The sequence below is a fragment of the Chlorella variabilis genome, assembly GCF_000147415.1.
Source record: "Chlorella variabilis unplaced genomic scaffold CHLNCscaffold_14, whole genome shotgun sequence".
In the NCBI taxonomy this organism is placed as follows: Eukaryota; Viridiplantae; Chlorophyta; class Trebouxiophyceae; order Chlorellales; family Chlorellaceae; genus Chlorella; species Chlorella variabilis.
In genome coordinates, this window is record NW_005435074.1 from 35200 (window position 1) to 49105 (window position 13906).

Sequence of the window (13906 nt, forward strand, 5' to 3'; positions counted from 1 at the left end):
CCGGCGGCGACCGAGCCGCGCGCGCTGGCGGCAGAGGATGCGGACGGCATTGGCACCGAGGCGTTTTCGGAGTATGCCTCCCGGGTGTACCAGTACCTGCAGGTGCTATGCAGTACCTACAGTACACTTGCCAGCTCGGCTGGCGTCCTGTCCACCTGCTGAAGGGCCCAGGCTGCTCCCCCGCCCTCTCCTTGTCCGCTGCCGCTCACTCCACACCGCCCTGGCCCCCTCCCCTTCCTCTTCAATGCAGGTTGTGGAGAACCGCATCTTCTCAGAGGGGCTGCACGTGCTGGGCCAGGCGCCGCCTCCCGACCAGACTGCCCAGTACCTCTCAGGTACACTCTGGGACCAGTAACGACCGCTGCAGTTGCCACTCGCCTCCATTCTTGTTGCTCCCATTGGAAGGAGGGTGTCTGTTGACTGTTTGGCTGCCTCCCTGCTCCCTTCTCTCCACCTACAGCGTATTTTGGCGACGACCTGCCGCCCGAGGCGGTGGAGGTGGTGGCGTCGGCTGCGCCTGGGGAGGGTGTGGCGGAGCTGCGCGCACGCCTGGACCGCATCTACCGCCAGCCGGCCGCCAGCACCATCACCAGCCCCAGGTGAGCAAGCGCAGGCCTCCTCCGCCACCTCGGCCAATGGTGGCATGGTGGCATGGTGGGCTGTTGTGCAAGTGGCCCTGCCAGTCCACACGCTGCCATTGCGCCCCTACCCATCCTACCCTGTGTTGCAGCAGCGCCACTTCAGGCAGCTCCCCGGCAGCTGCCGTGCCCGGCGACAAGCTGGCAGAGGCGGTACGCATCCGCGACCTGCTGGCGCTGAACAGCGAGGAGCTGCGCAGCGTGGCACGGGCACTGAACGGCGAATACATCCTGCCAGAGGCTGGCGGGGACCTGCTGCGCGATGGCGCAGGTGTGGGGTGGGGGCGGGCAGCACCTGCTCTTGGCTGGGGCTGGGCCTGGGCTGGGCTGGGCTGGCTGGTGCAATGCTGCCAGGCGCCTGATGCTCCCCCGCCCGCTCCCCTTGTGAGCAACAGGCGTGCTGCCCACGGGCCGCAACATCCACGCCATGGACCCCTACCGCATGCCCTCCCTGGCAGCCCTGGACCGTGGCTCCAAGGCGGCAGAGGCCATCTTGCAGGTGCGCGCTGCGGATACGCACACGCCAAGCACACCCACACCACGCCACACCCACTGCACACGACACCGCGCTACACCACACATGTATACACACACACACACACACACACAAAGCTGAACCCATCCGGCATGTGTTGCAGGCGCACCGGGAGGCCAACGACGGCGCCTGGCCCGAGACGGTGGCTGTCAACCTGTGGGGCCTGGACTCCATCAAGACCAAGGGGGAGTCGGGTGGGTGCTCCTCCCCGGTGCTATGCCGTGCCTCGGGTCATGCTGCCTAGCTGCACTGCTATGTGCGAGCCGAGCAGCCTGCTGTGCTGGCGCTGTCGGTGCCACCTGCACGGCACACCCACCCTTGCAACCCACCCGGTCATCACATCTCCGACTTTCCTCCTGCTGCAGTGGCCATCGCGCTGCACATGGTGGGCGCCCGCCTTGTCAAGGAGGGCACAGGCCGCATCGCCCGCTTCGAGCTGGTGCCTCTGGGGGAGCTGGGGGGGCGGCCGCGCGTGGATGTGCTGTGCAACATGAGCGGCATTTTCCGGGACAGCTTCCAAAACGTGGTGGAGCTGCTGGACGACTGCTTCCAGGTGTGTGGGGGATGGAAGCGGTACTGCCGCCGGTACCGCTGCTGCCACTTGCGCACCTGCCGGCTGCCTGTTGAAGTGCAGTGACCCCTTTCCTGTCAGCTCCGATACGCGCATCTCGCCCCATCTGCTGGCTGAGTGCCTCCGGACCCTGCCCTGGCACCCGTGCAGCGCGCGGCCGATGCTGACGAGCCGCCCGAGCTCAACTTTGTGCGCAAGCATGCGCTGGCGATGAAGGCGCAGGGCCTTACCAACCCCGCCGCCCGCCTCTTCTCCAACCCGGCAGGCAAGCCGCTGCCTCCTGATGCCTTGCCCACCTGCTCGCCCGGCTGCACCTGCTTGCCAGCTGGAAGCTGCTGTGCATGCTGGGCTCGCTGCGTGGGTGGGACCTCCTGCGCACGCTGCCCCCCATGCTGCCGCCGCCCTCGTCCCGTGCCCGAGCAGCTCTGCCCCCGCGCCTGCCACCCTCCTGCTGCCGCCGCCGCACCTGCAGGCGACTACGGCTCCATGGTGAATGAGCGGGTTGGGGCCTCCAACTGGGAGGATGGGGACGAGCTGGGCAACACCTGGGTGTCCCGCAACGCCTTCAGGTGCGGGCTGGCGGTAGTGTGGGGGCCCGGCGCCGCAGAGGGCAGCCCAGCCGGGGTTGGCAGCGTGACGCATGCGTGGCAGATAGGGTGCGTGCTCGCATGCCCACAGGCACGCACCACCACCTCCACGAAAGCTGTTCAACCCTGCCGAGCTGCTGCAGCTACGGGCGGGGCGGCGAGCGCGGCACCGCGCGCCCCGAGGTGCTGCAGGAGCTGCTGAAGACCACAGACCGAGTGGTGCAGGTGGGGCTGGCCCTGGGACGCGCCTGCCCCGCCTGGAACCGGCTGCACACAGCCCTGCGCCTTGTGCTGCTGCACCGCGCACCCCAGACACATGCACTACGCACCACCGCCCACCCACCCGGCGCCTCGGCACACTCGCACTCCCACGCCACCCCTCCTCCCCTGCCTGCCTGGTGCAGGAGATTGACAGCGTGGAGTATGGGCTGACAGACATCCAGGAGTACTACGCCAACACAGGGGCGCTCAAGCGGGCGGCACAGGTGGGGCAGGCCAAACTCTACACGCCGAGCGGCTCTAAGCTCCACTCATGCGGCTGGGGCGTCGGTGGGCACGGTCCCGGCTCGTTGCCGCTGTGGAGCGCCTCCAGCTACCCCGGCCCCGCACCCAGCGCCCCCTGCGCCCCCTGTGGACCAGCATGCGGCTTCCCTGCTGTCTGAGTGGTGCCCCGCGCCTGCCCCTACCCCTGCGCGCCCCCGCCGCTGCAGGCTGCGCGGCCGGGTGCCAAGGTGGGGTGCAGCATCGTGGAGGCATTCAGCAAGGAGGTGAAGCCGCGGGAGCTGGAGGAGGTGCTGCGCCTGGAGTACAGATCCAAGCTGCTCAACCCCAAGTGAGGCGGGGAAGGGAGGGGCATGCGGGGAGTGGGGAAGAGAGAGAATGTGTGTGTGTGTGTGTGCACGCGCTGGAGTTGGGGATGGGGTGGCAGGTGGGGGCTGGTGCAGGGAGGCCTGCCAGGCAGCTGCACAGCTCGATTGGGTGCCCCCTGGCGCTGACGCCGCGGTCTGCTGCCGCCGCTTCGCCCCGCCCCGTGCCTCCGCGCAGGTGGGCGGAGGCCATGGCGGCGCAGGGCTCTGGCGGCGCGTTTGAGATTTCTCAGCGCATGACGGCCATGGTGGGGTGGGGCGCCACCACCGACTTCCGCGAGGACTGGACCTGGGACCAGGCGGCGGAGACGTATGCGCTTGACCCAGAGATGGCCGCCAGGCTGCGGTGGGTTCGGAGCGGGGGCATGGTGTGGGGTGGATGTGCGGGTCTAAGCATGGGCATGCCTGCTCCTGGGCCCTGGCTCCCCTCAAGCCATCTTGGCTTGGGCCGCTAGCGTTGCTCGCAACCAGCCAGCTTCTAGTTGCATTATCATGCAATCTCAGTTGCAATCTTCCCTCGCCCTGCCCCTGCAGCAAGGCCAACCCGCAGGCCTTTGGCAACGTGCTGCGCCGCATGCTGGAGGCTGCGGGGCGCGGCATGTGGAACGCCGACGCCCAGACGCTGCGGCAGCTGCAGCAGATGTATGCCGACATGGATGACGAGCTGGAGGGCGTCAAGCGCTGAAAGCGTGGAGCAGAGGAGCTTTAGCGGCTGTGTGCCCGACACATCCCATTTAGGCCGCGGCTAAGAAAGGCCTTCTTTGAAGGCGCTGGAGCTAGTGTCTAAACCCTCCGAGAGGGCACAGGTTCGATTCCTCCCATGTCGAAACTTTGTGAGGACAAACGCGGCATAGCTGACCGGCTCAGCGCCAATCCAAGCCAATTCCTTCGGGAACGCCTAATAGAATCGCCAAGGCTTCGGCACAGGCCTCCCCGGGACCCATTCACTACTAGTGGGGGGTACTGCACTTGGCGCGTCGGGCAGATCAAATAATGGTCTAAAGCTAGACGTTAAAACCGGGAAGTGAAGCTTGTGGAGGCTCTTCCCCACCTTTACCTTTACATCCCATTTTGATTCATCGAGGCTTTGATCACATGTATTGACTATCGCTTCTATTTGATGATTTTCTGAGACCTTCATTCATTGGCGTTGGATGATCGCTAGCATCAGAGTGTACGAATGCAAAACGCCAGCCACCTGATCAGAGGCGGCTGCTGGGCCGGTCTGACGCTCCGGTGTGTTTTCCCTTCAGCACTGCCCGCCAGTCTGCTCGCTGGCTGCCTCTGCCGCCATGCTGCGCGACAGCACGGGGGCAGGAAGCGGGTCTCTGCTCAAGGCAGCTCCACAGGCAGTGCCCACACATGCAGGAGCAGGGGTGCAGAGCCCGCCTGGCCCGATGGCTCACCTGCTGATGGCCTCGGCAGCCTGTGCCCGCACCGGGCTGTTCACGATGCCGTCCAGCGGCTGCGTGGCCAAGGTGGCCAGCCCCACGGCCGTGCCGTCGTGCTTCCTTTCCAGCCCGCGCAGGCCAGAGTGCACCGCCTGCGCCGCCAGCTCTGCACGAGCCAGGTCCCCCACAACCTTGGCCATACGCTCACTGTCCAGCACCGCGCAGTCGCAGCCTGGAATCTCCTCTGCCGCCGCCGACAGCTCCTCGGCGGCCCGCCGCACGTGCTCCGCTACCTGAAGGGAGGCACAAGGGCAGCAGGTGGTGGCGCTGCCGTTGCCGCTGCCGTTGCCACCGCCATGCTGCATGCTGCATCGACATTCCGGCGGGTGACACCAGCCGCACAGTGCGATGCCCGTGTCCGTCACGCACCTCTTGCGCCCGGCTGAGGCGATCCCCAGCTTCGGCCATGTCTGAAACCGTAACTCCGATACCGAGGAGAGTGTCGCTGTGTGTGTGGGTTGCAGCAAAGAGAGTAAAACTAACGGAAACCCGGCGCGAGAAGCTGGAGGCCATGGGCATCCCAGCACAGCAGGCCCAGCACGACGGCACATCCTTGGACCACGCCGCCTCTCTCTCCCCAATTCCGTTCCTCTGCTTCCCTCGCTGCTGCGCGCCCCTGACACCCTCCACCATGGCTGACAAGAAGCTGCTGCAGGGCAAGACCGTCCTGATCACTGGCGCCAGCAGGGGCGTCGGGGAGACACTCTCCTGCCACCTGGCCCGCCACGGCGCCAAGCTGGTGCTGGTCAGCGAGAAGGGCGACGACCTGAAGCAGGTGGGTCTCGGCGCGGCATCTTACTGGCGGGGTCCAAGGCGCCGCCGCACCTGTCAGCCAGTCCCGCCAGCTTGCCTTGGCACCCAACCGGTGGCCTGCGTGGCAGGCGCTCTGGTGTACTGGCCTTTTTTAACCCTGGTGTACTGCGCGCTTGAGAGCTGAGCGCCTGCCTGCTGCTGCTGCTCCTGCTGCCGCACGGCCCACTCACCGTGGGACCCCCGCCTGACCGCCACCTACCCCCACCCTGCAGACCCAGGAGAAGTGCCAGGCCGAGGGCGCCCCTGATGTGGACACCCACTCGTGCGACCTGGCAGACCCGAAGGCCGTGCAGACCCTGGGGGAGAAGCTGGCCGGGCAGGGCGTGGACGTGGCCATCATGAAGTGAGGCTGCTGCCCTGCTGCGCCCTACGCTGCCCCGCTGCCTGGCCTTAAGGCTTCTGAGCGGCCAGCATGCATCATCCGTGTGCGAGGGACTTAGTTCACGCCTGGTGGGCGACCACCACCTCACTCTCCTGCCATCCCCTGCCGGACCCGCTGCAGCGCGGGCGTGTTTGTGGGCGGCGAGGACGACCCCCTCAAGGGTGGGAGGCCGCCTGACGCCTGGCTGCTGCGCCGCCGCCTGCCTTGAGCTGCTCGAGAGTGCCGCCAGCTCTCCAGCTTCCTGGAGGATTGACCTAGCCGCTGCAGGCAACCCCGACGAGTGGGACAGGATGTTCAGGATCAACGTCGCCGCCCCCATGCGCCTGATGCGCCTGCTGGCACCGGGGATGAAGGACAAGGTGAGATGAGGATGGTGAGTGGCAGGCAACCCAGCTTTCCTGGACGGAACTGTACTGCCACGGTACCTCTTCTTCCGGTCGCCCACTGATCCGTCCCACTGCAGGGGGAGGGGTGCATTGTCTGCATCTCAGATGTGGAGGCTGTGCACACGGGCCCCAGGCACGCCGCCTACGGTGAGCGGGACGGGAAACGCCGTGCAGCTGCGTGGGGCTGCAGCCTGCTCAGCTAAGGGCGAAGTCCCCGGGGATTTTCCACGCACCTGACATCGCATGCCCTGCCTCACCGCTGCCTGCAGCCGCCTCCAAGTCTGCGTACGAGGCGAGCTACCAGCCATTCGAGTGGCAGGCTGCCCCCGTTTTGGGCCGCCTCTCGTGTTTCAACGGAGTCGCCTTCGCTGTGCCAAGCTCTTTCCCCAGTGCCTGAGCCTCTTGCTTGTATACCTGCTGTGCAGGCCCTTCGCTCTGACGGGGTGCGGGTCATGAGCATCTCGGCAGGCGAGTGTTGGGGTGCTTTGCGAGCGCCGCCTGCCGCTCCTTGCCGACAGCACCCTTCATCTTCTGCTGTGCAAGCGTGCAGGCAACGTGGCCCAGACTTCCATGGCTGAGGAGACCGGGAAGCAGGGTGCGCGCCATGGGAGGGCGTGGTGGCCGTGCCAGGATACGCTGCCAGTTGGGCTTGCTTCATTTTGCCCCTGACCTCCCCCATGCTCTGCTCTGCAGGTGGGCAGGGTGCCATCGACCCTCATGATGTTTCGGAGGCGGTGCTGCTGGCCTTCCGCTGCTCCGCCAACTGCGTGCCCGAGGAGATCGTGCTGAAGGCGGCCAGGCCGCAGTGAACCCAGAGCTCCCGCTTCACCATCAGTGCCAGATGTAGAAGCAGCAGTCTGCCTCCTCGTAGATGCTTGCAAGACCTGTTGCGTTGAACAGCCCAAGTTGGTTGTGTAAACTGTAAAGTAGTGGCTTGGTCAGGCGGTGGCGCTCCGTGACGGCCCTCGAAAGTGCCGCCGCCGCCACCTGGCAAATGCATTCTGCACGTTCCTCAGGGTGGCAATCCCTAGTACTTGATGCTCGTTTGCCGTTGTGCGTGTCCCACCGGCCTCAGCGACCATGACAACGCAGAGGGTTCTGTGCTCCTCCAGGCCAGCGCCTTTCAGCGCTGCCAGGCTATCACACAGCAGCAGATGCAAGCCTCGCAGCAGGGCGCTGCAGCCGCAAGCCCTTTTCGGCAACCTGTTTGGCAAACGCGAGCCCCCACAGCAGGACGAGGCAGCCAGCGAGCAGCAGGAAGCAGTGCAGCGGTTGCTGGACTCCATTGAAGGCACGGAACGCGGCTTGAATCCAGACCAGCGGGAAGCGGTGCTGGCGGCCGCCGCCGGGCTTGTGGTGTATGGCGCAGGCCAGACGACCACCAATGCAGAAGCTTTGAGCGGGACATGGCGTCTGCTATGGACAACTGAGAAGGAGACGCTCTTCATCCTAGAGAAGGCTGGCTGGTTTGGCACCAAAGCAGGAGAGACCTGCCAGGTGAATTGCGGTGCCCGTTGCGTGTCCCTGGCCAAGTCCCTGGCAGCCAGCGGGAACACAAACAACTGCAGGGGCGCAGCTAACCACGGCGCTGCCTGCTGGTCCCCGGTTGAGCTGCAGGTGATTGACGTGGAGGGCGGCACCCTGCAGAATGTGATCACCTTCCCGCCGGCTGGCGCCTTCATCGTCGACTCCTCCATCGAGATTGTGGGCCCCCAGCGCACGGAATTTCAGTTCACCGGTGCCACGCTGCTGACGGAAGACCGCGCGCTGAAGCTGCCGCCATTTGGCAAGGGATGGTAATTTTGGGGGTGTGAGCTGTGCGTCCGCGGCTGTCGCCGCTGCCTGGTTCCCCCCGCTGTCTGCCTTCGGCTGATGCCCCTCCGCTGCTCCTCCCCCTTCTTTCCAAAGGTTCGACACCGTCTACCTGGATGCTGAGATCAGGGTGGCGCAGGACTCTCGCGGCGACACGCTGGTGGTGGCGCGCGACGGCCCTCCGCGGCGCTTCAGTCGATAGTTGAACGAGAGTGAGCCAGCCTCCGGACGAATGAATTCCTGTGTCATTTCATTGCCCTCTACATACTGCTTTTGCTCACAGCACTGCATCACTGACTTCCTGTAAATAAAGATTTGCCTTGCTGCTTGTGCTGGGTCGCCATCCGGTACTGCCGCGTGACGTGGCGCTGGCTGCTAGCTTCCAAGTCCCGCTTGCAGGCTGCAGCTGTCCGTTTGTGCCACCCAGGACTGCCGACCAGGGTTCCTAAAGGGGGTGTGGCTGGCTCCTGCGGTCGCCATGAACTCCACGATGGCCGCTTCTGACCTCTCCGGGGCCCTGCTGCCTCAGGCGTGGGCAGGCAGCTTGCCTGGAGTCTCCCTGGCATTGCTGGCGCTGGCCATCTCCATTTGGTTCTTCCAAGCCAGCGACGACTGGGCTAAGCTGCCAGGCCCTCCGCCGGCCTCCAAGCTGCTGGGCCACCTCCCTCAGGTGCGCGCAATCGCACTGCCAGGCTCCTTTGTGGTCCGCCCAGCCCAGCCAGCCTGCCGCTCCCGCTGCGCCGGCACCCTTGCCGCCTGTTCTTACCGGCGCTGCCTCCCTGCCTGCTGGCGCTGCCCCGCCCGCAGATGAATGTCCTCAACGTGCACCGCTTCTGGCAGGACTCCTGCCAGAAATATGGCGCCAAGGGCATGTTTAAAGTGCGGCTCACGCACTCGAATGCTCGTCTGCTGCTCCGTCGCCGTCCTGCCCTGGCCTTAGCAAGCGCCGCATCACCTGCTGATGCCTCTCTGCCCGCCGGCCCTGCCCTTGGCTGCCTGCCTTGCAGGTGCGGCTGCTGCATATGAAGGTGGTGGTGGTGTCGGATCCGGTCCTCATCCAGGCCATTGTCTCGCGTGCATCCGACCTCCCCAAGGCCGCCCAGCTGTACGATACCGTGGATGAGGTGGGTGGGTGGGTGGTGCTGGCGCTTGAAAGTTGTGCAGCCAGGCATCCAGCTTGCTATTTGGGCACACTTAATTCGGGCGCATGGGCCACCCGCCTGTCCGCAGCTGTTCAGCCCTGTCGGACACCGCTCCTTCTTCAACACCCACGACAACGATGAGTGGCGGGTGGTGCGCAAGACCACCGCCCCCGCCTTCAGGTGACCCGCCTCCATCGCAGCTGCGCCGGCACGGCGTGCCATCCATCCGTGTGCACCGCGTGCTTTTCGCCTCATGCTGCTGCGTGCTGTGTGCCATTGGTCCGCAGCTGTGCCTGCCCCGCCCGTTGGCTGCAGCCCCGCCATGATCCGCAAGGCCTTCCCCAAGCTCATGGATGTGAGGCAACCTGGCAGCCCCACGGCTTGTAGCTGGGAGCGGCACCAAGTGCTGCCCGCCCGTCTGCCTTGGTGCCTGCTTGCCTTGGTCTGTCTCCCGCTGTCCCTCGCCCTTGCCTTGCCCAACCGCTGCGGTCCCCACATCCCCCGCAGGTCACCAGCGAGCTGTGCGATGCGCTGGCGGCCAAGGTGGCGGCGGGGGAGAGCAGCGTGGAGATGAGCGAGGCGGCCATGCGGGTCACACTGGACGTCATCGGCTCCACGGGCTATGGGTGAGAGCCCAGGCTGCGCCGCCGCGCCTGCGGTCCGCTGCATGGAGGGGCGCAGAGTAGCGCGCTGCCAGATGGCGGTCTGCTCCACATCACAGTCCGCCATTCCCCGCATCCCAGCCGCGACCCTGCGACCCCTGGGCCGCGCCCTGCTGCCGCCGCAGGTACGACTTCAAGGCCCGCACCTTTGCCCGCTGCGAGTTGTTTGAGATCATCCCGCCGCTGCTGGGCGAGTTCACGCTGCGGTCCACCAACCCTGCGCGCGCGGCGGCGCACCGCTGCCTGCCCTTCCTGCCGGAGGCGCGCAGGTTCAGGCAGCGGGTGCAGGTGGGCGGGGCGAGGGTGGTGCGGTGGGGTTGGAGAGCGCGCGGCAGCCCAAGCACGCCTCATCTACCAAGGCGACGCCTCTGCCAGCTTGTCAGCTTGTCGCCGACCTGGGCTGCGTGCCTGCCCGCCTGCCCACCTGGCTCCCCTTCATGCCACCTCCGCACCGGCCCCACAGGCCTGCCACAAGTGGTGGCGCATCCTGCTGGCCAGCGTGCGGCAGACAGACCTGGCTGCGGCGGCCGCCGAGGGCGACACCAGCCTGCGCGTGTGCCTGGCGCAGCTGCCGTTCACAGACGAGCAGCTGATGCCAAACGTGGCGGCCTACCTCATCGCCGGGTGAGGCGGGCGGGGCAGGGGCTGGCTGTCTGCGTGACGAGGGGCCGGGCCCCGCCACCATCACCACGCCCACCCACAAACACATCCTCAGCCCCACACACATACCACCACCCCACCCACCCTGTCACCAACCCCGCACCCCCCCCTGCGCAGCTTTGAGACAACCGCCCACAGCATCGCCTGGTCGCTGTACGAGGTGGCCAGCAACCCGGCGGTGCAGCGGCGGCTGGAGGCGGAGCTGTGCGGCGCGGGGCTGCTGGGCCCCGCGGCGCGACGCCTGGAATTCGGCGACCTGGCGGCGCTGCCCTTCCTCAACTGCGTGCTCAAGGAGGCCATGCGGCTGCACCCCGTGGCGTCAAACGGATCCATCAGGTGGGCGCACGCCTTCCGTTGATCGCGCCAGGGCCGTGTGGCGGTGCCCCTGCCCGCTGGGTGCGTCATGGGCGTGAGGGTGAGTCGTCACGCCTCCCTGCCTCTGCCCCCTGCCCCACCGCTGCGCGTGCAGGAAGGCGGACAAGGAGATCAGCCTGGGCGGCTACCGCCTGGCCCCCGGCACGCTCCTGTGGATCCCCTTCATCGCGCTGCTCACCTCCAGGCACAACTGGGAGCGGGCCGACGAGTTCTGGCCGGAGCGCTGGGAGCTGGAGGGGCAGGCGGCTGCCGCCACAGGCGCCGCGTCGGGCCCCACCCCCGTGGGCAACGCTAGCAACCCTGCGCTGACCTACCTGCCCTTTTCCTCGGGTGAGCAGAGTGCTTGCCTGCTTTCACCTGCTGGTTGTTATGCGCCGAATGCAAGAGTGCCTCTGCGCCTGCTGTCTGCTTGCCTGCTTCCTTGCCCGCGCCTTCGTGAGCTGGCCTGGCCTGCCCCGGGGCTGCCTGCGCCTCTCCTGCAGGCCCGCGCGACTGCATTGGGCAGAACCTGGCGCTCATGGAGGCACGGGCGGTCATTGCATCCATCGTGGGCCGCTTTGAGCTGGGCGTGGCGCCAGAGATGGGCAGCCGCGAGGATGTGCGCAATGACGAGGTGATGAAGCTGACCCTGCAGTGCAGCAAGGGCATCCGCCTGACGCTCAAGCCGCGGCAGTGAAGAGGGAGGCGAGAGGGCGCCGCCGCCGCGCGGCGAGCCATGTGCTCACTTGTTCAGAATCCGTTTCATTTCATCGTCACGACTGCTATCTGCCCATCCCCTTTCATCTGATTCCGTCTACGATCAGTATTCCCGGCGCAGCTGTATCCTGCTGTGTGAATTTCATTCTGCTTGCCCACGATGTGGCGAGGCTTTCTGAGCCATGTCTGCGCCATCCCGCACACTGCTTTGCCATGCCGAACCTCATTTGTTTTGTGCTGTAAATGGCTGAATGCCTCTCTTCTTGGCCGCTGGCGACCAGGCGGCCTCTGGGGTGCAACTCACCGGCACCTGGCTGCACCTCTCCCTTCCGGCTGGCGCTGGGGCGGTAAAACTAAGAGCAGAGTCCAACAATGCACACGTTGCGAGCCTTGAGAACATCGGTGAAGCAGGTGAGAGACCGATCGCTTGCCGATGCACCTCCTCTCTAGGCTCTCTCATGCATGTTGATGGTGCTGGAGGCACAATTGCCACAGCAGAGGTGCGACCGCCACTGCCGGCCATCGCCGCCGCTGCCGCCGCCGCCCGCCCGCCCGCCTGCAATGAGTTTTTTTCCCTGCTGCCTGGCCCGTTCTGGGACAGCAATCCATGTGGAGGTGCTGGGCGAGGAGGAGGGAGGAGGCGAGCAGTACCATCTGACGGCCTTTTTGGAGCCCTCAGAGGTGCCTGGCAGCGCCGCCATGGCTTGTGCCCCGTCCGGCTCTTGTTGCCCCATCCTTCACCCCCTACACGCTGCCCCTCTTGCCTGCCCTGCAGGTGGTCCCTGTGGGAGCCAACACCCGCTTCTTTGTGAGTGGGTACCAGCAGGCCACCATGCATTACATCACCGATAGGAGCGCATCGGGAGCAGCAGCCGCAGGAGCAGCAGCGGCCGCGGGGGCCAGCAAGCGTCCCGTGCCCAGCGGCATAGCAGACGGCGACAGCAAGAGGCAGCGAGTGGGGAGCCCCTCGGGGGCAGGGCCCAGCGGTGGCGCCCCATCAGCAGCGGCAGCAGGGGGGGCAGCTGCGGGATCGGCGGACCCTTTGGATCGCGTGCCGGATGCGCCCATGCACCTCATGCGGGTCCGAGGCATCCCCAGGTGCCCTGCTGCCTCCCCACAGCCACCCCGCCCTCCGGCAACACGCCCCTGAAATCGCCGCTGTGGCCTGCCAGCTTCCGCAACCTGCCCACAGTCTCATGCCCAACGTCGCTGCCTGTCCCCACCCTTCCCTGGCACGGCCCTTGCCTGCAGCTGGGCCAACGAGGGGTTCCTGGGTGTGTCGCTGGCCGACCTGGTGCGGGGCCCCATGCGCTGGTGCCTGGTGTCCAACTACATGCTCGACCTGGCCTGGCTGCTGTCGGCCTGCCCAGAGCTGGCCGCCGTCCCGTGCCTGGTGCTGGTGCACGGCGAGAAGTCGGGAGGCATGGCGTGAGTGGGCCCGGCGCCGCGCGGCGTGTGGCGCTTGGCAGGCGCAGGGCGCTGCAGTCCCCAAGGGCAGCACAGCTTGCTTGGAACAGCAGGGTCCTGATTTTCACACTGCCGGTGCTTGATCTACCCTTTAATTCCCCGCCCACCCTCCGCTGTTGCTACCTGCCCCGCAGGTCGATGAAGCTTGCCAACGACTTGAACGCTGCCGGGCTGCAGCAGCGTGCACAGGTCTTTGCGCCGCCGCTGCCGCTGCAGTGGGGCACACACCACAGGTGCGGGCGGCCCAGGCTCAGGCTGTCAGCATGCACTATGTTTCGCCTTGCTGAAATGCTGCGCCTGCACGGCAGCACACGTAGGGCAGCCGAATCCTGTCCACCAGCCCTCCCCACCCCTCGCCCCCATCCTGCTGGCGTCGCCCTGCAGCAAGGCCTTTTTGATTGAGTATGAGCGAGGCCTGAGGGTGATCATCTTCACAGCAAACGCAATCTACCCTGACTGCAACAACAAGAGCCAGGGTGCGGCGCCGGCTGTGGCTGGGCACGCCGCGGCTTGCGCTGCGATGGCTGGTATCGCGGCGGCAGCAGCGGGCGCAGCCTGCTGCTGCGCGCCGCTCGCTGGCTCTTGTTGTTGCCCAGTCAGGGTAGATTGCGTTTGCTGTGAAGATGATCACCCTCAGGCCTCGCTCATACTCAATCAAAAAGGCCTTGCTGCAGGGCGACGCCAGCAGGATGGGGGCGAGGGGTGGGGAGGGCTGGTGGACAGGATTCGGCTGCCCTACGTGTGCTGCCGTGCAGGCGCAGCATTTCAGCAAGGCGAAACATAGTGCATGCTGACAGCCTGAGCCTGGGCCGCCCGCACCTGTGGTGTGTGCCCCACTGCAGCGGCAGCGGCGGCGCAAAGAC

The 13906-nt window shown here is 66.3% G+C and overlaps 4 protein-coding genes across 4 annotated transcripts in view; all 4 read left to right on the forward strand.

Annotated features, from left to right (window-relative positions):
* Window positions 1–3882, forward strand: part of CHLNCDRAFT_25038 (hypothetical protein) — a gene marked incomplete at both ends in the record, with an annotated part of 8894 nt that extends 5012 nt beyond the window's left edge. The window contains 13 exons of the mRNA XM_005846152.1: window positions 37–335; window positions 461–492; window positions 789–909; window positions 1034–1137; window positions 1277–1367; window positions 1539–1726; window positions 1895–2081; window positions 2217–2313; window positions 2475–2556; window positions 2736–2816; window positions 3042–3163; window positions 3376–3547; window positions 3736–3882. Coding sequence (XP_005846214.1) covers window positions 37–335; window positions 461–492; window positions 789–909; window positions 1034–1137; window positions 1277–1367; window positions 1539–1726; window positions 1895–2081; window positions 2217–2313; window positions 2475–2556; window positions 2736–2816; window positions 3042–3163; window positions 3376–3547; window positions 3736–3882 — 1723 coding nt within the window. The remainder of the gene's footprint in view (window positions 1–36; window positions 336–460; window positions 493–788; window positions 910–1033; window positions 1138–1276; window positions 1368–1538; window positions 1727–1894; window positions 2082–2216; window positions 2314–2474; window positions 2557–2735; window positions 2817–3041; window positions 3164–3375; window positions 3548–3735) is intronic.
* Window positions 3883–5279: 1397 nt separating this feature from the next.
* Window positions 5280–7038, forward strand: CHLNCDRAFT_135473 (hypothetical protein; the record flags this gene model as incomplete). Its single annotated transcript, XM_005846153.1, has 8 exons — window positions 5280–5423; window positions 5674–5804; window positions 5964–6004; window positions 6111–6202; window positions 6307–6376; window positions 6499–6574; window positions 6748–6824; window positions 6923–7038. 8 exons carry the CDS (start codon window positions 5280–5282, stop codon window positions 7036–7038), a joined length of 747 nt encoding a protein of 248 aa, XP_005846215.1.
* Window positions 7039–7489: 451 nt separating this feature from the next.
* CHLNCDRAFT_13193 (hypothetical protein) lies at window positions 7490–8213 on the forward strand (the record flags this gene model as incomplete). Its single annotated transcript, XM_005846154.1, has 3 exons — window positions 7490–7726; window positions 7847–8025; window positions 8138–8213. Coding segments are annotated over 3 exons (492 nt in total), but the record flags the coding sequence as incomplete, so codon positions are not given.
* A 306-nt stretch (window positions 8214–8519) lies between these two features.
* On the forward strand, window positions 8520–11556 carry CHLNCDRAFT_135475 (hypothetical protein; the record flags this gene model as incomplete). Its single annotated transcript, XM_005846155.1, has 11 exons — window positions 8520–8711; window positions 8849–8920; window positions 9049–9165; window positions 9272–9363; window positions 9499–9538; window positions 9691–9809; window positions 9971–10133; window positions 10309–10469; window positions 10623–10841; window positions 10975–11210; window positions 11363–11556. The coding sequence occupies 11 exons, from the start codon at window positions 8520–8522 to the stop codon at window positions 11554–11556; spliced, it is 1605 nt and encodes a 534-aa protein (XP_005846217.1).
* Between the last annotated feature and the right edge of the window lie 2350 nt (window positions 11557–13906).